The following is a 22727-nucleotide window of genomic DNA, read 5'->3' on the forward strand; positions in this document are numbered from 1 at the left end:
TCTATAACATATCTTCACATATTAAACTTGCACATTATTCTGAAATGACACGTTTAGCTTCTGACCTGTGCCTCCATCTTTGGATAATTCATCTACCAACATACCTCACACAACTTTCCCTCCACTGCTTCCAACCAAACATTGCAGTAAAGACTAATCACAGTCTAAAAAATCTGCAAAGACAGATCGCCCCAAGTGATCCAAGGTTTTGCAACATCTGGTAGCCTTCCAAGTGAAAGCTTATCATTGATGAACATTGGGATGGGTTATATGAATATTAATACGATAGCAAAATACTGCGGATGCTGGAAATCCGAAATAACAACAGAAAACGCTGGAAAAACTCAGCAGGCCAGGCAGCATCGGTGGAGAGAGAAACGGAGTTAACGTTTCAGGTCGATGACCTTTCGTCAGAACTTTTTTCCAGTTCTGACGAAAGGTCTTCGACCTGAAACGTTAACTCTGTTTCTCTCTCCATTGATGCTGCCTGGCCTGCTGAGTTTTTCCAGCGTTTTCTGTTGTTATATGAATATTATTAACACTTGTGTATAGTGATCCGAGCTATAATTGACTGTGTGCAGCAAGTTGTATAGATGCAGGTAGTTACAAAGAGACATAGACAGACTAAGTGAGTGGGCAAAACTGGCAGATGGAGTTCAATGTGGGGAAATATGATATCATCCACTTTGGATCCGAGAAAGACATCAGATTATTTTCTTAATGGTGAGACTAGAAGCTGTGGCAGAGTAATCAGATTCAGGTGCTCATACACTAATCGTTAAAAGCTAGTACACAGGTACAAAAAGAAATCAAAAATATTCACGGAAGGTTGGCCTTTACCTCAAGGCGGTTGGAATACCAAAGTAAGGAAGTAATGCTTCTGTTGTACAGTCTTGGTCAGACCCCCATCTGGCATACTACATTCAGTTTTGGGCACGAATGACTCAGCTTAGAACTCAGACTGTCAGTGTTTCACAGCTTCAAACAGCTGTCAAACGCTGATATTTCATCTGTCAAGAACTCTTGACATGAAATTTCAGTCTGTGATGTCACCTGTTGCCGGGTGGCCCTTAATTGGCCTGCTGAGCCCGCTGGGCGGGCTTAACAAAGTCAATCAAGGGAAAATCGCGCGGATTAGCCGGACGTCGAAGTAGGCGGGTCAAAAACCCGAAAGGGGAAGTCCCGCCTTCTTCCTGACAGGTTCGGGAAAATCTACCCCATTATCTCTGGTGGGGGAATCCAGAACAAATGGGCATAATCTTAAAATTTGAGCTAGGCCTTTTTGGAGTGAAATCAGGAAGCACTGTTTCACACAAAGATAGTGGAAATCTGGAACTCGCTCCCCAAAAGGCTGTGGGTGCTGGATCAACTGAAAAATTCAAAACCGAGATAGATTGATTTTTGTTAAGGGTATTAAGGGTTATGGAGGAAAGGGAGGCAAATGGAGTTGAGGTACAGGTCAGCCATGATCTAACAGAATGGTGGAAGAGGCTCGAGGGGCTAAATGCTCCTATTCCTATAGACACAGTTGACATAAAAACAGAGCTTTATGTATTTGTGAGCAGAGCAAATTGGTTATGAATTGTTGGTTTGTTAATTTCTCAGTCTGCTTCAATTCCTCTCAGCTGTGTAGCAGGATTGGTTGTTAAGGAATACACAGAATTGGCCAGGTATTGAGTAATGTAGTGACAAACAGTGTGACGAGGAGACAAAAGAAGAATGGAACTACTGAGGAGGTGGATACAATAAGCAAATAATGCACTTGTGGCAATAGATTAGTGGAAACTAACTATGAAGGGTAACACAACAATGCGGTGGTGGGAAGGCAAACTGCCAAATTGGAGGATATCTCCAGATAGGACGTTCACACCAACTAAGGCATTCCCCTAAGCATAGTCTCTACAGCAGACAAATATCACAGCCAAGTTGTACAGTTCGGCTTTTTAAATTTTTTGATGGAAGTGGAAATGAAATGTGCTCCAACAGTGATGAATCAACAGCTGTAAATGTCTGAAGGTTTTGGGGCATCTGTTTCAGTTTGGACTATTTACATTTAACATATGCCTGACACTACTCATTTTCCAGAGTATCATTTCATAGAATCATGGAATGATACAGCACAGGAGGCCATTCGGCCCTAGGTGATGGTGTCGGCACTTTGAAAGAGCTATCAAATTAGTCCCACTCCTCACTCTTTCCCCTTAGCCCTGCCTTTTCAGGTATTTGAAGTGTCAGCCAGTGGCTCAGTGGGTAGCACCCTCGCCTCGGAGTCAGAAGGTTATTCCAGAGACTTGAGCACTACCATCTAGGCTGACACTCCAGTGCGGTACTGAGGGAGTGCTGCACTGTCGGAGGCACGTTAAACCGAGGCCCCGTCTGCTCTCTCAGGAGGACGTAAAAGATCCCATGGCACTATTTCGAAGAAGAGCAGGGGAGTTATCCCCGGAGTCTTGGCCAATATTTATCCCTCAACCAACATCACTAAATCAGATTATCTGGTCATTATTACATTGCTGTTTGTGGGAGCTTGCTGTGTGCAAATTGGCTGCTGCGTTTCCTACCTTGTAGCAGTGACTACACTTCAAAAAGTACTTCATTGGTTGTAAAGAGCTTTGGGATGTCCGGTGGTCGTGAAAGGCGCAATATAAATGCAAGTCATTCTTTATTTGCCCAATTCCCTTTTGAAAGCTAGTATTGAACCTGCTTCCACCACCCTTTGAAGCAGTGCATTCCAGATCGTAACACCCCCCCCAACCTTCTCTGCTCTCGGGAGAACAATCCCAGTTTCTCTAGTCTCCCCACATCCCTGGTAACATTCCAGTAAATCTCCTCTGTACCCTCGCCAAGGCCTTGACATCATTCCTAATAGCGTGGTGCCCAGAATTAGACAAAATACTCCAGCTGAGCCCTAACCAGTGTTTTATAAAGGATTAGCATGACTTCCTGGAAATAGCGAGGAGGGAAGCCTCAGGCTACAGGACGATATAGATGGGTTGGTCAGATGGGCGCAACAGTGGCAAATGGAATTTAACCCTGAAAAGTGTGAGGTGATGCATTTTGGAGGGACTAACAAGGCAAGGGAATACACAATGAATGGTAAGACCCTAGGAAAGACAGAGGATCAGAGGGACCTTGGTGTGCATGTACATAGATCCCTGAAGGCAGCAGAACGGGTGGATAAGGTGGTTAAAAAGGCATATGGGATACTTGCCTTCATTAGCCGAGGCATAGAATATAAGAGCAGGGAGGTTATGATGGAGTTGTACAAAACACTGGTAAGGCCACAGCTGGAATACTGTGTGCAGTTCTGGTCGCCACACTATAGGAAGGATGTGATTGCTTTGGAGAGGGCAGAGGAGATTCACCAGGATGTTACCTGGGCTGGAGCGCTTCAGCTATGAAGAGAGACTGGACAGGCTGGGGTTGTTTTCCTTGGAGCAGAGAAGGCTGAGGGGGGACCTGATTGAGGTGTACAAAATTATGAGGGGCATAGAGAGGGTAGACAGAAAGGAACTTTTCCCCTTAGTAGAGGGGTCAATAACAAGGGGGCATAGATTCAAGGTAAGGGGCAGGAGGTTTAGAGGGGATTTGAGGAAAAACTTTTTCACCCAGAGGGTGGTTGGAATCTGGAACTCACTGCCTGAAAGGGTGGTAGAGGCAGGAACCCTCACAACATTCAAGAAGCATTTGGATGAGCACTTGAAATGCCATAGCATACAAGGCTACGGACCAAATGCTGGAAAATGGGATTAGATTAGACAGGGCTTGATGGCCGGCGCGGACGTGATGGGCTGAAGGGCCTTTTTGTGCTGTATAACTCTATGACTCCTCATTTTTCCTACCAAAATTAATCACTTCACACTTCTGTGTTAAATTTCATCTGCCATGTGTCTACCCATTGTCTGTCTATGTCCTCCTGAAGTCTGTTACTTTCCTCCTCACTGTTTACTACATTTCCAAGTTTTGTGTCATCTGCAAACTTTGAAATTATGCCCTGTATACCCAAGTCCAGGCCATTAATATACATCAAAAAGGGCAGTGGTCCCAACACCAACCCCTGGGGAACACCACTGCACATTTTCCTCCAGTCTTACAAACAACCGTTCACCACTACTCTCATTGTGGTAGGACAAGGATCCCGTCTAGTTATGCTAATGCAAAGTTACAGTAAAAACAGCTTTACATAATGGGATTTCCCCATTTCACAATTTTGCAATCAAGTTACCAGAGAGCTTCAGTTACAAGAAATGTGCAAAAGCAAATCCAATCCATATGTCATTACCACTTGCAACCAGGGTTATCAAACACTGCAAAGATGGTTGAGAAAACAAGACCACACAAATTGAAAGAATCAGCAATGATTCAATGGAGAAAGGGAATCAAGATAGCTGGATGCTATTATTGTATTTTGAAAATTTGGGTGTAATTTGACTCTAAAAGCAATAATCCCATATACAAGAACCAATCTGGCTTCAGCGCACTCCTTAAAAAATCTACATACCCTTTATTCTATATATGTTTCATATTAAAACAAAATGTAAAAAATGACTCGCTCTTGGCTGCCCTCCCAATCAGACACTAAGGGCTGGATTTTGATACTGGAGGCATGACTACAACTTTTGGGGTTGTAGTCCCGCCTCCATCGAGTTGTGACCAACCCACGCGATTTTCACTTGATTGACCTTGTTGAGCCCACCCAGCGGGCTCAGCAGGTCAATTAAGGGCCACCCGGCAACAGGTGACATCACAGATTGAAATTTCATCTGTCCAGAGCTTTTGACAGATGAAATATCAGCATTTGACAGCTCTTTGAAGCTGTCAAACACTGACAATCTGTACTCTAAGCAATTCCTTCCTCTCAGGCTGATTTAGTCCCTCATCTCTCCAGAACAGAAAGCTGAATGCTGCAACTTTTGACAGCTCGCGGCCATTCTGCTTTCTGTGCCGGTGAGATGAGAGACTCCCGAGACCTGAAGGAAGGAAGGCTGTAAAGGTAATTAAACTTCTTTAAACACTTTACACACACCAAACACACTTATCTCTGCACTCGTGCACCCATCACTCACCTGAACACTGGACATCTCGAACCCTCCAAGCCCTTCAGCCCGACGGTCCGCCTTGCTAACTTGACGTGGTTTGGAGCCGTTGGGAATCCCACACTTCAGGAATAAAAATAGGGATTAGGCTAAAAACTGCCCGTTAACAGGCAGTTAATTGGCACTAATCCCCTTACCGCCTCGGGGAGGCGGCTCCCAGTGCAGATCGGGTATTCGCCTCCTTTGAAACGGGCATGGAGGCGGGATGGGTTCGTGACCCCGATTTCACGATTTTAACCCCCCACACGCCTCCAATCCCGCCTCCACGGCCCAATGAAAATCCTGCCCTATGTGTCTGTGCCATGTCTAGGTTGAAGTACTGAGACAAAACATCTCTGGACCCAACTCAATGCACCCATCATTCCATGCTGCTCACAATAGCAAAATGAATGTCTCAGCCAGAGCTTTCCAAGGTGCTTTTACATGAATACTCAATGAATAGTTCTTCCACCTTGCCAACTTTCTTCCCATAACTTCTCTTTTAAAAGGTATCGATTCCTTGTTGGGATACCTCAAAAAGTTAGCATTATTCATGTGAATAGTTGACAGATTATGGGGCATAACATCCGAGCTTCATCCTGCGTGTGCTTGATATGCAAACAAGCACATTTCCAACAGGGATCACCAAATAGCAAGCAGCTCAGGGACATTTTTCCCTTCCCTAACCCAGGGGTGCCAAGGCTTTTTATAGTGACCCTCCTCCTGGCCCAGCTGAGAACAGCTAATTCAGCACGGATTAGATCTAAACATGGGACATTTGTGGTCTGCATGGCCTAGCAACAAATTGGATAAACTCACCGAGCTATCCTTTTTTTTTTACTTAATTACATTCAAATTCATCCTCTGTCTATTCTGAACAAACTAATAAGGTGCAGTACGGCACACGCGAAGAATCAAACTCCTGCTGTGGTAGATGTGGTCAAATGCACTAAAATTAAAACTGCTGGGGGGAGGGGGGGATATTTTTCAGGTACACTGGACAGATTAAGACTCTAAGTTAATGCCACACTGTAAACAATAGTACATATCTGCGCACTAAGCTTATCTCATTCAGGACGCTCATCCAGATCTCACTTGTCAGTCGTGGAAACAAAACCCATTTTCGGCTCTGTACTGCCACTTATCATTGATGCAACGGTGGACACAACATCAGAGCAGGTCGTACATTGATTTTGCGCCACAGTTTCATTCAACGTCAGCAACCTGACGTCATCGGGTTTGCAATGCAACCAATTCTCAATAACAAAACGTCAACGTTGAGGTGCTTGCTTTATAAACAATGTGAATTAACACTAGCCATTTACCGTTAAATGCTGTGACCCAGATATTCCTACAGGAGTCACTATTCGTTTTCTTCTACCCCACATCCTAAAGTCCTAGTTATAGATTTATACGACTACACTAAATGGAGTGGGCCTTTGGCGTAGCGGTAGCATCCCCGCCGCTGGGCCAGAAGGCGTAGGGTTTCGAACCCCACTCCAGACAGTCCCGGCAAGTGGAGTCGGAGCTCCGGCTCTAAATTCTGGGTTGACATCCAGCGGGATACTTGCGTCCGTGGGTGTGGGTGTGGGTGGCCCCCCCCCACCCCTTGTATGGGTTGTGGGAGCCCGTAAAACCCTCCCGCCATAGGACTAACCACCCTAATGGCTGGTATGTAGATGGCACGGTCACGGAAGGAGCGTTAAAGCGGCCAGAAATCCTTCCACCACTTCATACAGTTCCCCAAAGGGAACAGTGTGAAGACACGTACGACGACGACTACACTAAATTACTGATTGCGACCCAAGTTCAAATTCCAGGAGTGTTTAAAAATTATGCAGGAGATTATTATTACAAAATGTAACCAGCATTCTAGAGGGTGATTGTATATAGAAAATAGAAGCTCGCCAAGGAAATGCTGCAGTCAATCACTTTGTGAGTCTGATTATTAGTAAAGCTCTACTGCACTGCAATTTGTAAGCAAAACAATTAAAACCATTACTCTTCTATTCCCCAACAACGTTTTTATACATTTTGCATCCAACTGAGGCTTTGGCTTCTACCATTTTATAACATAAAGAACAAAAAGGTCTTCCTTCCAATTGCACAGATAGATTAGAATGGTACTACATCTGATCCAACATCATTTAGATGCTCGCTTACAAAGCTGAATTTTTTTTTAAAACAATGTTTCCATTTTATATGCACTTCATTCATCAAAAGCCAAAAAGTTGTCACTTTATCAAACATATTAAGGGAGATTGAGGCTTATAGCAACAGTACTACTTGCCGTTCCCCCCACCCCCCCCACCGAGTGAGGTAGGGAAAGGAACTTTGTGCGAATTGAAGCAGGAGATCAAATGATTATAGAGTTGGTAGGGGAACCATGATAGAACATGGACTCGCGAAGGAGTGGGCTTGATTAGCTATTTCTCATTCCAGATTGTCTTATGTTCCATGTATGGGACAGGAAAACAAAACTGGGCGGATAGGCTGTTATCAAGAACATATTTAATACAAACCTATATGTTGTTTTAGGACAGTTAAAAAATTGTGTTTAATTTCTAAAGCAATCACCTAAAACCAGGAGGAAGTTAAAGAAACTACACAGGTCACCGAGATCCTGCTATTTTCTTTCGTGAGTTTTTAAATCACTGCTGTAAGGAATGTTTGTAAATACCTGGAATCTCTGCACTAATCGTCCTCTTGCCATTTCCAGAAACCTCATCCTCTGATGAACTTGTGCTGGAGTCACATGTCAAGTCGCTATCACTCGTACTGCTGTCCTGCAGCAACGTGTACTTCTTCCGAGCTGCTGCTTCACGTTTCTGCCGTAGCAATCGTATCCGTTCCTTTTGCTTCTGGGTTCTAACCTTTGACACACGGCCGTTTTGCTTGTCATTTGATGAGCGGTTCTTTTTAGGAGCCATGGTTGATGTTTCACTCTCAGACCGGGATCGTCGTGATTTTCTGCCGACTGCGGGACCGGATCCTCCTGAAGGATCCTCGTCCACAGCCACATTTGCCTGAGGTGCCTCATTTTCCTCTACGGACGAAAGAGTGTCAGAGTCTGCCAAATGACCACTGGAAGAAGGGGAAACCATGCACTGATTAGAAGAGTCACTATCATAGGTGCGGCCAGGCGTTTGCTTATCGCTGTCTGCGGACGGAAGTTGGGATTCAGAAGAGTCTTGCCCAAGTTCCATCAACAAACAAGGCTCAGCAGATAGCCCACTTGGTTTCGGTGGACGATCATTGTCCTCTTTTCTCAATTTGGCTGCTGAGGTCTCTTTCTGAAATGACCCATCATTTTCCTTGCAAGTGTCACCAACTTTTGTCTCAATACCTTTTGTTGAAGCCTCAGCTTCCTCCAGACCGTCCTGGGAAGAGAAGTCTGCCTTCTCTGCTGCTTCCATCTTCATGTCACTTAGATCTTGTGCACTCTCTATCAAAGACCATAGAGCACGGAGAGTACCAGGACTGAGAAGTTGCGTGCTCAATTAAAGATTTAAAGAATCTGGGGAAACCTAAAGAGAACAGAAAATTCATTAGTCAAGGTAGGATAAATAGCAAACAAGAGAATTCTTCATTAGACTAATCGGTTTCCATCTGCCCACAGTACACAGAACTCTTAGTCTTGATAGAACATTATTTTAATGACAAATGGGGAAATGCACAGAAAAGGTTTTCATTTGCCTGATATAGAACCTCTCTCCATAGACTCATACCCCATTAATCTAAGCCCAGACTTTAGCTATTTTTATGCTGTTTTTAAGTTTGGATTCCAGGAGCCGGCTCCCAGCATTGGTGCTGTTAAATCAGAAGACTTGTACATTCAGTTTTACCTGGGTCCAAGAGCAGCTATAGGTGCAGGTTGGTAAGAACCAAATATGTGAACCTATCATATAATGCCGAGATTTGCAATTTTGCTCACAATGACCACTGTGCATGCACTATTTAAATCACTTCTTTTTAGAAAAAAATTGTGAAATAATGCTTTGTGGTTTTTCCAGAGTAAAACAAATTGAAGAAACACTGCTAGTTTAAATTCAAAGGTTGCAATTCAATCTAATCTTTTGTTTGACAAAACTACAATTTAATTGGGTGTAACAGGAGTTAAAAGAAAATCTGGAAGAAGAGGCGGGAAGAGAGTTAAGTTGAGGGCAGAAACACATGAAAAGTATTTCCAACCCCTCCCTTTACCCAACAGTTTTCTGTGCTCTTCTCACCAATTTAACCATAGCTGTAAGTCACTGCTCTTGATGGAGAGGTGTTCACTGTAAAAGATTTCACAGTCAAGAACTTTAAAAGTCCTACTTTACAGTTAATTGTGATTCTAAGTAACAGTTTATTATAACACTGTAGCAGGTCAGAAGGTTGATAGTTTGACATTGAAGCCACACGTTCCATTCTTAGCCCTTTCAAAACTGAGAAATAAGTTTTCAGCACAGCAGGACGCTTTATACAAAACAGAAATGGGAAGCAGTGCCAGGATTGAATTCACTGCTTACATAAATAGGCAAGTTTATCAAGTGTTTCTTATTCCTTTGGTCTAAACTTTCTGTCATATCTTTATTCATTCTCGGGATGTGGGCGTCACTGGTAAGCTGGCATTTCTTAACCATCCCTACTTGCTGCAGATCAGTTTGATACAACTGAGTGGGTAGCTAGGGCAGTTCAGTGGCCAGTTAAGGGTCAACTATGTTGATGTGGGACTAGAGTCACACATAGACCAGACTGGGTAACAATGGCAGGTTTCCTTCCCTAAGGACATTAGTGAACCAGTTTGGTTTTTAAAACAATCCGATAGCTTCATGGTCACTTTTACTGATACCAGCTTTTTATTTCCAGATTTTTTTAAAAACTGAATTCAAATTCTCAAACTGCCATCGTGGGATTTGAACTCTCATTCTTTGGGTTACTAGCCCAGGCCTCTGGATTACCAGGACCAATAACATAACCACTACACTAATGTAACAAGTCACATAAGTTCCCACAATATTACATGTACTTCACAATCTTTTTAAAAACACTCCTCCTGGGATTATTTTCAAGTTGAAAAGGAAACCCTGAATGCTGGAGCCTTTTCTGAACAATAACCTTGAATGACGAGGATGCAGAGGCAATAACCTCACAGTACTATAGTACATCATATTTATGGCCAAAGTAACCAATGTTCCCTGGAGTCTAATGTAGAAACAAAAAATAACGAGAGCACAAGAGCTACAAACCCAAAACTTACTCCAGTTACCTAAAGTGAACAGGAATCTACCCAGTGGGAATGAATCGTACAGCAGCCCTAGAGGTACAGCCCAAGATCATTCTCATTTTGAGTTCCAACGAGGTGAGAATGCAGGAACCATGGTCCAACAACCCTAGAACAAAGACAATTTTATTTGAGTGAGGTAAACCATTTTACAATTAAACTAATAGAATGATATAAAGCTCACGGTTGAAATTTGTATTTCTGATTGGATAATTGCTAAATATACCGATTCAAAATAAACTCTTTTATCCATCAATTTTCACCCCACCCGCCACTCTCTCCTGAAGGTCATGACTTCTCAACTGAGTTTGTTCAATGGGCGTGCAAGTTCAGACACTTCGTGTTAGCAGACTGTGTGACCCGATGTGGCATCAGAGTCCAGCTTAACCCTGTGTGGCATCAGAGTCCAGCTTAACCCTGTGTGGCATCAGAGTCCAGCTTAACCCTGTGTGGCATCAGAGTCCAGCTTAACCCTGTGTGGCATCAGAGTCCAGCTTAACCCTGTGTGGCATCAGAGTCCAGCTTAACCCTGAGTGGCATCAGAGTCCAGCTTAACCCTGGCCCCACTCAAAAGTCCACATATGTGCACTTTCTGCAACAATCACTGTAACGTGTTCAAAAGCAGAAAGCCTCGCTGATTTTCATCTCTAATTCTGTTTTAATACAACTATATATAACTATAACAAAGTACAGCAATTTGTAGATTTGAAGAGGGAACTTCACAGGGCTACTTCAAAAAAAGTTGAATTAAGATTGACATTGATCACCGTTTTGATTTGATTTTGAGCCCTGCTATCTTTTGGTGGGGTGGGTGGAAGGCACAATGCTTGATCAACTCTTGGCTTGGTATTATACTCAACACCATCAAGGAATCAAACGAAAATAAATGCAGGGAACTTAAGACTCCCTGGGTCACTGAAGTTACTGATTGAATTTATTTCAGTCTCTTACACGGAACAGGCAAATCCTTTAAACGAATACCCTTAATGATATCATCAGAACTGTTTAAACATTAAAAACAAGTGGTTCACATTAAAAGAATTCTTGGTAACATCTTAATTTTTAAAAGGAGAATCTGGATGGTGAGACTCGCTCTAGGAATAAAGTATTCAAACTAAAAGTGTGTTCAGTACTGTAAAGCCAATTTTATTAAAAAGATCATGGAGGAGAAATTTAGAATTCTTCCAAATATATCAATACGTTCACAATGCCCTTATGAATTGGTATTGTCCTTTACATAAAGTCCATGGATTAGGGAGGCTGAGACATTAGAGAGACGGGATTGTGAGGTTGTATTCATACTACAGCTACTGGTCACAGAACTATATACATGCTCGGCCATTAAATCTTAAATGTATGGAAGGAACGAGCAGGAATATTTACACATTCAAAACAATTCTGGATAGGTGTATTAAGTGCCCAGGAGGTTTGGCACTGCATTTATACCTCACTGGAGATATCAAAATGGTTCGGCAAGGGAACCACGACTCCAGAATAACACGCACTCTGAATGTACGGCTTTGGAGTACAATGAAAGATAAAAATAATCCTAAACTTGACACACCAGCAGAGGACTATAAATGTGATGTTGTACTCAATACACCTCCATTTTCAGTTAATCTAGAGATTATGCAACCATATCATATAAAATCACAAAGAGAATAAATGAGTGTGAGTACGGTAACTAATGGGGCTTCTCCCGTTCCGATTTGCAGCAAGAGAGCACAATCAGTATGATTTTTGCGCATGTCAAATACAAGAGGAATGTAGGGAACAGAACAGCACAGTCGTTATTGACCTGACAAAAGTATATGACAGATTCGCAACAAACTTGGATTTTGGAAATCCTTGTCCCAAGTTTGGATGTCTGGAAATGTACATTCATATATATCGCAACTGCGTGCTGGATGACCACTTAACATCGCTAATGGGGTCAAGCAAGGATATGACCAAAGATCTGAATGCAGGCGCAGACATCAGATTTCAAATAGCTGGTCAGCTATTCAATTTGAACATTCTACACACTTCAATGAGGTTAGTGAGGAGTTCATTTACAAACTTCCTGTCTGACAATGATGATGCATTTGAATTACACATCCAGGACCTGACAGTGGATAAATTTACACGAGTGGTAAAGAATTATGGCTTACTCTCAACCTAAAGAAACAGATGATATATCAACTTGCACTCACTAAACAGTAGATCAAATGGCCCATCATGGACAATACTGAACTGAATGCTGCAATGGACTTCACCTATCTGGAAATCATGCTTTTAAACACTGCTCATTGATTCAAGAAGTGTTTGGCAGATCAAGTCAGTTTGATGTGGCAAACTGAGTGCAAGTTGATATATCATCTGTTTCTTTAGGTTGAGAGTAAGCCATAATTCTTCACCACTCATGTAAATTTATCCAAGGTCAGGTCCTGGATGTTGTAATTCAAATGCATCATCGTCAGATCGGAAGTTTATAAATGAACTCCTCACTAACCTCATTGAAGTGTATAGAATGTTCAAATTGAATAGCTGACCAGATATTTGAAATATTTGACAGTTGAAAGGGAATACACAATGAATGGTAGGACCCTAGGAAGGACAGAGGATCAGAGGGACCTTGGTGTGCATGTACATAGATCCCTGAAGGCAGCAGGACAGGTAGATAAGGTGGTTAAAAAGGCATATGGGATACTTGCCTTCATTAGCCAAGGCATAGAATATAAGAGCAGGGACATTATGATGGAGCTGTACAAAACACTAGTTAGGCCACAGCTGGAATATTGTGTGCAGTTCTGGTCGCCACACTATAGGAGGGATGTAATTGCATTGGAGAGGGTGCAGAGGAGATTCACCAGGATGTTACCTGGGCTGGAGCGCTTCAGCTATGAAGAGAGACTGGACAGGCTGGGGTTGTTTTCCTTAGAGACGGCTGAGGGGGGACCTGATTGAGGTGTACAAAATTATGAGGGGCACAGATAGGGTAGACAGAAAGGAACTTTTCCCCTTAGTAGAGGGGTCCATAGCCAGGGGGGCATAGTTTCAAGATAAGGGGCAGGAGGTTTAGAGGGGATTTGAGGAAAAACTTTTTCACCCAGAGGGTGGTTGGAATCTGGAACTCACTGCCTGAAAGGGTGGTAGAGGCAGGAACCCTCACAACATTCAAGAAGCATTTAGATGAGCACTTGAAATGCCATAGCATACAAGGCTACGGCCCAAGTGCTGGAAAATGGGATTAGATTAGACAGGGCTTGATGGCCGGTGCGGACACGATGGGCCGAAGGGCCTCTTTCTGTGCTGTATAACTCTATGACCCTTTTCACAGGCTGAAAGAGCAGCATGGGATCAGGTCGCATACTAAATTCAAAGTCTATCACATATTAGTGATCTTGATTTTCTTCTATGATTGTACTACCACAGTGACATTAAAGAATTCAATTAAGTTTCACCTGCACCACCTCAGATGTATTATGCATATCAATTGGCAAGACATCACCAATTGTGAGATGCTAAAATGTGCAAAATCAAAGTTGTGAGAATCCTAATGGAAGATGAGCTCAGATTGTTTGGCTGGATGACGATAGACTCCCCAAGTGTATTCTGTAGTGTCGAGGGAGCTGATGAATACTGGGGCGATTCCTTCCAGATTGGAAACAAACATGAAACCCATATTTGAAAAACAACATTTATACATCGCCTTCAACATAGAAAAGCGTCCCAAGGCATTTCACAGAAGCGTAATCAAACAAAAATGGATGCCGAATCAACAGAAATATTCGGATGATCAAAAGTTTGGTCAAAGAGGTGGTTTAAGGAGGGTCTTAAAAGAGGAGAGGGAGGTGAAGAGATTTAGGGAAGGAATTCCAAAGTGTAGGACCTAGAGAGCTGAAGGCATGGCCGACAACAGTGGTTGAAGCGAGGGGGGAGAGGCACAAGAAGCCCGAGTCGGAAGAAACATCTCCATCTTTGAGTTCAGAATCTTCGGCAACATTTCAGCCAGCGGAGGGGGGTTTGTAGTTCTGGAGGAGATTACAGGGATAGGAAGGCGTGAAGCCATGAAGGGATGAGAATTTTAAATTTGAGCTGTTGGGAGACCAGGAGCCAATGTAGGCCAGTGAGCAGAGGGGATCGAAGGGGACTTGCTGCAGGACAGGATACAGGCAGCAGAGTTTTGGATGAGCTGAAGTTTATGGAGGGAGGATGATGGAAGGTTGGCCAGGAGAGTGTTTGAATAGTCGAGTCTGGAGGTGACAAAGGCATGGCTGAGGATTTCACCAGCAAATGCAGGGGCAGAGGCGGATGATGTCAGGGAGGTGGAAGTAAATAGTCTTTAAGACAGAGAGGATATGGGGTTGAAAGCTCATCTCAGGGTTGAATAGGACATCAAGATTGTGAACAGACTATTTCAACCTGAAAAAATGGCTAGGGAGAGGGATAGAATCGGTGGCACAGGTAGTTTGTGGCAAGGGCCAAAGACCATGGCTTCAGCCTTCCCAATGTTTAACTGAAGGCAATTGCAGCTCATCCCAGACTGGGCAGTGAGGAGCAAGACAAGTGATGGAGAGGTAAAGCTGGATGTCGCCAGCATACACGTGGAATCTGACCCCATGTCTTTGGATAATGCCGCCAAAAGGGATCACGTAGATAAGAAAGAGGGGACCAAAGATATATATACATATATGTGGGAAGGGATAAAAAGCCATTCCTGGAGATGCACTGGCTACAAATGAATAGGTAAGAGTGGAACCATGCGAAGGCTGTCCCACTGAGATGGACAACAACAGAGTGACGCTGGAAGAGGCAAGGTGTGTTAAAGGCTGCAGAGATTGAGGAGGGCTAGGCAGGCACAGAGGTGATCATCTGTGTCTTTGATTAGGGTTGTTGCAGTCCTGTGGCAGGGACAGAAACCTGATTAGAGAAATTCAAACATGGAGTTACAAGAAAGATGGGCACAGATTTGGGATACAACAAACAGGTTCAAGGATTTTAAGAAAGAAAGGGAGATTGGAGATAGGGCAATAGTCTGCAAGGACAATGGGGTCGAGGATGGTTTATTTGAGAAGGGGGTGATGAAGGCACTTTTGAGAGGGAAGCGAACAGTACCAGAGAAGGAACCATTTAAAATGTCAGTTAGCATGGGGACCAGGAAGGGAAGCTGGCTGGTCAGCAATTTAGTGGGAATTGGGTAATGCAGCAAGAGGTGGGTTTCACGGACAAGTTGAGCTCGAAGAGGTTTAGGGAGACAATTCAAGAGCTTGGGGCCTAGTTGGCTAAAGGCATGGCCATCAATGACGGGGCAAAAGAAGCCAGAGTTAGAAGGTTGGTGGGCCAGAGGGTCGTAGGGCTAGAGGAGGCTAGAGATAGGAAGGGACAAGGCCATGAACGGATTTGAACAGGAGGATAAGAATTTTAAACGAGCCATTGTGGGGACCAGGAGCCAATATAGGTCACCAAGCACAGGGGATGATGGGGGTTAGTGTGGGATAGGGTGCAGGCAGCAGAGATTTGGTAAGCTGAAGTTTACGGCGGGTGGAGCCTGGGAGGCCGACTAGGAGAGCATTGGAACAGTCGAGTGTGAAGATGACAAAGGTATGGATGAGGGTTTTGGCAGCAGATGGGCTGAGGCGGGGCAGAGACATGCGATGGTAGAGGTGGAAGTAGGCGGTCTTTGTGATAATAGAGGATATGCATTTGGAAACTCAGCTCAAGGTCAAATAGGACGCTGAAGTTGCAAACCGTCAGGTTCAACGTGAGACAGTGGCTGGGAAGGGGAATGTAATCAGTGGCAAGGGTACAGACTTGTGCCTGAGACCAAAGATGATTTCCAATGTTTAACTGGAGGATATTGGAGCTCATCCAGGATTGGTGTTGGACAAGCAGTTTGACAATACAGAGGCAGTGGAGGGGTCAAGGCAGGTGGTGGTGAGATAGAGGTGGGTGTTGTCAGCGTACTATGGAACCCGACCATATCAGCAATATATCTTTTTATTGGAGGGAAATTATATTTTACTGATATGCTACATATTCAATGTTGGGGGGGGGGGGGGGTCATTTAGCCCAGCTATCTCTTTCTTCCATGGAGACATACCTTTCGGAGCATCAAAATCCTGGAACTCCCTACCTAACAGCACTGTGGGAGTACCTTCACCACACGGACTGCAGCGGTTCAAGATGGCGGCTCACCACCACCTTCTGAAGGGCGACTAGGGATAGGCAGTAAATGCTGGCTTTGCCAGTGACCCCCACATCCCGCGAATAATTAAAGAAAAGGATCATGAGTTATAGGCAAACCATCTAAGAACTGTTAAAAATCATTCCATCAAGATAGTCAATGACAATTAGGCAGGCTAGCAACCTCACACACAAAGAAGACAAGACAGTTCCCTCAAGATTACAAGCTCTCAGTTTGAAGGCAAGCGCTCTTACAGCTAAAGCACTGCATACCATAAGGCATTCATTTACAGTTTCTTCCAGAAGCTCCAAGGAATAAAATGTTTACTCATTGCATACTAAAGAAAAAGGCGTTTATGAATCACCAGTTTGCTCAAACAGACCTCGTTCTACAGCAGGCAATCCTGCACTGCTGGGGAATTCCACTCAGGAGCTATTTACAACAGATTCAGAAAAATAAAATGAATCTCATTTATGAGTGAAATCTCCCAATAACAATGCAGTGCTGCCCACAACCAGTTCTGATAGATGCCAGAGTTATACATTGTGCAATGTATTTTTTACTGTTTTCTTAATATCAGCAATATATCTTTTTACTGGACGGAAATTATATTTTACTTATATGCTACATAATCACGATGATAAATACATCTGAAGGTGAGTGGGGGGGGGAGGGGGGAGAAAGGGTCATTCAGCCCAGCTATCTCTTTCTTCCATGCAGACATACCGATTGCTCCTTTCCCCTCACCCAACATCTGAAATCCATAGCTATTGCCCCCTGTCCTACAGTCACAATTTAACTTAAAGTAACACTCCCAATTTACCTTTACTATTCCACTTAGTATGCTATATGTTCCCCACTCATTCATTTCCTTCCATGGTTGAGGTGTCAAGAGGTTTCCTAGATTTTCTTGATAACTCAGGGCTCTGACACTAGGGATCAGCCTTGTAATGAAAACTAGGTTACAAAGGGAACTAGTTGAACTTACTCTGGTTCTGAATTTACATGTTGGTGTGAGATGTGCAGAGAGCTCCCTTTATGACACTAAGTATTATGCAGTGTCTCAGTTACCTCATTATATTTTACACTTTAGAGATGTTCAAAAGCTTTGATGGGACACATGGCCTTTTCTCATCCTTGGGTTCCCTTATGCTGTAAACTGATTGTCTAGCAAGAGTCCAGGAACAGAGACTTTGCACAGTTTCTCCTGCTGCAACACCATGACAATGGGCGATGTGCATCACATCCTGCTCCGTATGTGGAGGGGGAAAGAGTTGAATTTAACATAAAAAGACAGATTAGCCATATTGTTCCTTCTTCAAATGACAGACTAATTTACACATCACAGGAATAGCACTACAGGAAACTTTCTTTTATCCGGCACGGACGGGACCGACGTGGTGCCGGTTCATCAAAAATTCCGGATAACCGAACGCTATAGTAAAAGATAGGGAGAGCTGACAGCTCCGTATAAAGCAACAAACCCAACTGTAGAACAATGAACACAAGTTTCAAGCGTCTCTGTAGCTTAGCAACAGCTGCAGCCACACCCTTGCACAGCACAGATGGAAGGAGGCAAATAAATATGAAGTAAAACCTACTCCTGAATTTTGCCGGTTAACCGACATTTCGGTTATTTAGGTGCCGGTAAATCGAAAGTTTCCTGTAGTTTAATTTTGACCTGAAGCCAATCTAAACCAACTTCACATTAAAATTTCCAACCAAACCATAAATATATTGCAGAGTCTAAGAGGATGGTTGGGAATGATTTAGTGTGTGTAAAACATGTCTTTATCATTAAAAGAAAGACGTCAACCCTACAGGCTAGGCAATCTTCCTTCTTAATTCAGCCACCCTTCACACCATACCAAATTATTACAGAATGTAGAGGAAGGGTGCCTCTGATGATGAACTCCAACTTTTGCTACCAAGATAGAGCAACCAAACACATTCTAAATGTAAACAGTAATGTTTAAGGCGTTAGGAATATTCCACGCAACAGCTTTACAAACATTGAAATGAAAACCTGGCGGAGGGATACCTAAAAATGGCTATGGTCAAAACCAAGTACAGGTACACTATCCCTTATCCGAAAGCCTTGGGACCAGCTGAGTTTCGGTTTTCGGAATTTTTCAGATTTCAGAAGGTATTATTATAAGACTGGGAAATTTGTATTTAATATAAATTTTAAAAGTTCAGGCTACCTCTTGCGACTGTTCCGTGTCTCATTCCCCTTCCTGCTTCTCTGGAAAGCCGGATATCGGCCGACCCCTACTAAGCTGGCCCGCAAATCAGGTCGGGGGGGGGGGGGAGAAAAGAATATCGGACGGGCCGTGGTTCGGGTCGGGGGGGGGGGGTTCGGGTCGGGTGGCGGGGGGGAGAAAAGAATATCGGATGGGCCGCGGTTCGGGTCCGGGGGGGGTCGGGTGGGGGGTGGAAGAATATCGGATGGGTCGGGTCGGGTCGGGAGAAAAGAATATCGGACAGGCCGCTGCAGCTATCGGACGGGCCGCTGTATTGTTGGGTTCACTCTCCCGTTACCTCCTTCACACTGCCCGGCTCGGCCTGCAATCTCCTACCCAGGAGGGAACTCTGTGACCCTCTGCCCTGCTCAGCGTAAGTCGTGCGCCACTCTGGTCATGTCGTGCGCACGACTTACGCTGAACGAAAAAACTTTCGGTTTTTAGAGGTTTTCGGAAGTTCGGATAAAGGATAGTCTACCTGTAATGTTATTTCATAGGTCTTGGGAATTTAGGAGGTCATGTGTGATTCTGCTTAACATGGCATCAGAATAAAAAAAGTAATGCTTAGCAGTTTCCCAGAAACTATCAGGATTGGCTACATTCTTGCAATGTGTGCAGAATGTCGCAAAGAAGAATGCTCCTTCCACGTTGCCATTAAACATGTGTTACTAAAAATTACAGATAGCATCGAGTCTACAGCACAGAAACAGGCCATTTGGCCCAACTGGTCTATGCCGGCGTCTATACTCCACACAAGCCTCCTTCCAACCTTCTTTATCTAACTCTAGCAACATATCCGTCTATTCCTTTCTCCCTCATGTGCTTATCTAGCTTACCCTTAAACGCATCTATGCAATTCGCCTCAACTACTCCTTATGGTAGCAAGTTCCATATTCTTACCACTCTTTGGGTAAAGAACTTTCTCCTGAATTCCCTATTGGATTTATTAGTGACTATCTCAGATTAGCCTAACATCTGACATTGGGAAAATGCTGGAATCCATTATTAAGGAGGTAATAGCAGGACATTTAGAAATCATAAGACAATCAAGCAGAGTCAACATGGTTTTATGAAAGGGAAATCGTGTTTGACAAATTTGCTAGAGTTCTTTGAGGATGTAACAAACAGGGTGGATAAAGGGGAACCAGTAGGTGTAGTGTATTTGGATTTCCAGAAGGCATTCGATAAGGTGCCACATAAAAGGTTACTGCACAAGATAAGAGCTCACGGGGCTGGGGGTAATATATTAGCATGGATAGAGGATTGGCTAACTAACAGAAAACAGAGTCGGGATAAATGGGTCATTTTCAGGTTGGCAAACTGTAACTAGTGGGGTGCCACAGGGATCAGTGCTGGGGCCTCAGCTATTTACAATCTATATTAATGACTTGGATGAAGGGACCGAGTGTACTGTAGCCAAATTTGCTGATGATACAAAGATAGCAAGCTGTGAGGAGGACACAAAGAGTCTGCAAAGGGATATGGATAGGTTAAGCGAGTGGGCAAAAATTTGGGAGATGGAGTATAATGTGGGAAAATGTGAGGTTATCCACTTTGGAAGGAAGAATAAAAAAGCAAAATTATTTAAATGGAGTGAGACTACAAAATACTGCGGTACAAAGGAATCTGGGGGACCTAGTACACTGCAGTTGTACAGGGCCTTGGTGAGACCACACCTTGAGTATTGTGTGCAGTTTTGGTCATCTTATCTGAGGATGTCCTTGCCATGGAGGGAGTGCAGCGAAGATTCACCAGACTGACACCTGGGATGGCAGGAATGACGTATGAGGAGAGATTGGGTCGATTAGGTTTATATTCGCTGGAGTTCAGAAGAATGAGAGGGGATCTCATTGAAACTTATAAAATTCTAACAGGACTAGACAGACTAGATGCAGGAAGAATGTTCCCGATGGCGGGGGAGTCCAGAACCAGGGGTCACAGTCTAAGGATAAGGGGTAAGCCATTTAGGATTGAGATGAGGAGGAATTTCTTCACCCAGAGAGTGGTGAACCTGTGGAATTCTCTACCACAGAAGGCAGTTGAGGCCAATTCATTAAATATATTCAAGAAGGAGTTAGATATATTTCTTCAAGCTAAAGGGATCAAGGGATATGGGGAGAAAGCAGGGACAGGGTACTGAATTTGGATGATCAGCCATGATCTCATTAAATGGTGGAGCAGGCTCGAGGGGCCGAATGGCCTACTCCTGCTCCTATATTCTATGTTTCTAAACACAAAAAGTTAGCATGCAGGTACAGCAAGTAATTAGGAAGGCTAATGGAATGTTGGCCTTTATTGCAAGGGGTATGGAGTATAAAAGTAGGGACGTTTTGACGCAACTTTACAGGGCGCTGGTGAGACCGCACCTGGAGTACTACGTAGTTTTGGTCTCCATATTTAATGATGGATATACCTGCATTGGAGAAGGTTCATTAGGTTGATTGCTGGGATGAAGGGGTTGACATATGACAAAAGGTTGAGCCTATACTCATTGGAGTTCAGAAGAATGAGAGGTGATCTTATTGAAACATATCAGATTCTGAGGGGGATTGACAGGGTGGATGCTGAGAGGGTGTTTCCCCTAGTGGGGGTATCTAGAACTAGGGGGCATAGTTTCAGAATAAGGGGTCACCCATTTAAGACGGAGATGAGGAGGAATTTCTTCTCTCAGAGGGTCGTGAATCTTTGGCATTCTCTACCCTAGAGAGCTGTGGAGGCGGAGTCACTGAATATATTCAAGGCTGAGATAGACAGACATTTGAACTACAAGGGAGTCAAGGGGTATGGAGAGAGAGCGGGAAAGTGCGAGTTGAGGCCAAGATCAGATCAGCCATGATCTTATTGAATGGCGGAGCAGGTTCGAGAGGCTGATTGGCCTACTCCTGCTCCCGTTTCTTATATTATGTTCTTATTATGTATGACCTCTAGATTTGGTCTCCCCTACACGTGGAAATATTTCCCCCACTTCAACCCTTTCACTATCTTAATGGCCTCTATTAGGTCACGTCTCAGCCTTCTCTTTTCTAGAGAAAAGTGCCCCAGCCTGTTGAGCCTTTCATGATAGTTAGAACCTCTCAGTTCTGTTATCACTCTTGTAATGTTTTTGCATCTTATCCAATGCCTCTATATTCTTTTTATAATATGGAGACCAGAACTGTGCACAGTACTCCAAGTGTGGTCTAACTAAGGTTCTATACAAGTTTAACATGACTTCTCTGCTTTTTAATTCTAACCCTCTAGAAATGAAGCCCGGCGCTTGGTTCTTTTTTTAAATGGCCTTATTAACCTGCGTCGTTACTTTTAGTGATTTGTGTATCTGTAGCCCTAGATCCCTTTGTTCCTCTACCCCATTTAGACTCTTATTATCCAAGTAGTATGTGGTCTCATTCTTCCTACCAAAATGTACCACCTCACATTTAATTTGCCAATCACACACCCATTCTGCAAGTTTATTGATGTCTTCTTGAATTTTGTCGTATTCTTCCTTTGTATTAACTACACGCCACAATTTGGAGTTGTCCGAACATTTTGAAATTGTACTTCTGATTCCAGAGTCCAAATCGTTAACTTAAATTGTGAACCGTGGTCCCAGCACTGATCCCTGTGGGACACCACTTCTGCCAGTCTGAGCAGCTACCCTTAACCCTGACTCCTACCCCTACTGTAATTTCTCCCACTTCACTTACATTATTTTTTGTTTTGTAGCCAGCTTGCTACCCATTCTGCTACCTGGCCCCAACTCCACATGCTCTGCCCGTGGTCGTGAGTCTACATGCGGTACCTTACCGAAGGCCTTTTGAAAATCCAAATATATTACATCTGCTGTACTACCCTTGATACTCTGTTACTTCTTCAAAGAATTCAGTAAGGTTGGTCAAGCATGACCTTCCCTTTGGAATCTGGGCTGGCTACTCTTTATTATATTTTCAGTTTCCAGATTTTTTTCTATTACAACTTTGAGTAAAGATTCCATGATC

The 22727-nt window shown here is 43.6% G+C and overlaps 1 protein-coding gene across 6 annotated transcripts in view; it reads right to left on the minus strand.

Moving 5' to 3' along the window:
• Positions 1–22727, minus strand: part of ark2n (arkadia (rnf111) N-terminal like PKA signaling regulator 2n) — a 126318-nt gene that overhangs the window by 80901 nt on the left and 22690 nt on the right. For 4 of the 6 annotated variants that reach the window (XM_085975365.1, XM_085975358.1, XM_085975392.1 and 1 more), the window contains exons 2-3: positions 10327–10450; positions 7756–8602 (exon numbers count right to left, since the gene is read on the minus strand). In XM_085975365.1, the coding sequence (XP_085831491.1) occupies positions 7756–8497 (742 nt within the window). In that variant the 5' untranslated portion in view covers positions 8498–8602; positions 10327–10450. Of the gene's footprint in view, positions 1–7755; positions 8603–10317; positions 10451–22727 lie in introns of all 6 variants that reach the window. The other 2 variants (XM_085975371.1, XM_085975378.1) reach the window with 2 other exon arrangements.

This window comes from Somniosus microcephalus, chromosome 2 (genome assembly GCF_052327205.1).
Source record: "Somniosus microcephalus isolate GS21.2 chromosome 2, FLI_Smic_1.0, whole genome shotgun sequence".
NCBI lineage: Eukaryota > Metazoa > Chordata > Chondrichthyes > Squaliformes > Somniosidae > Somniosus > Somniosus microcephalus.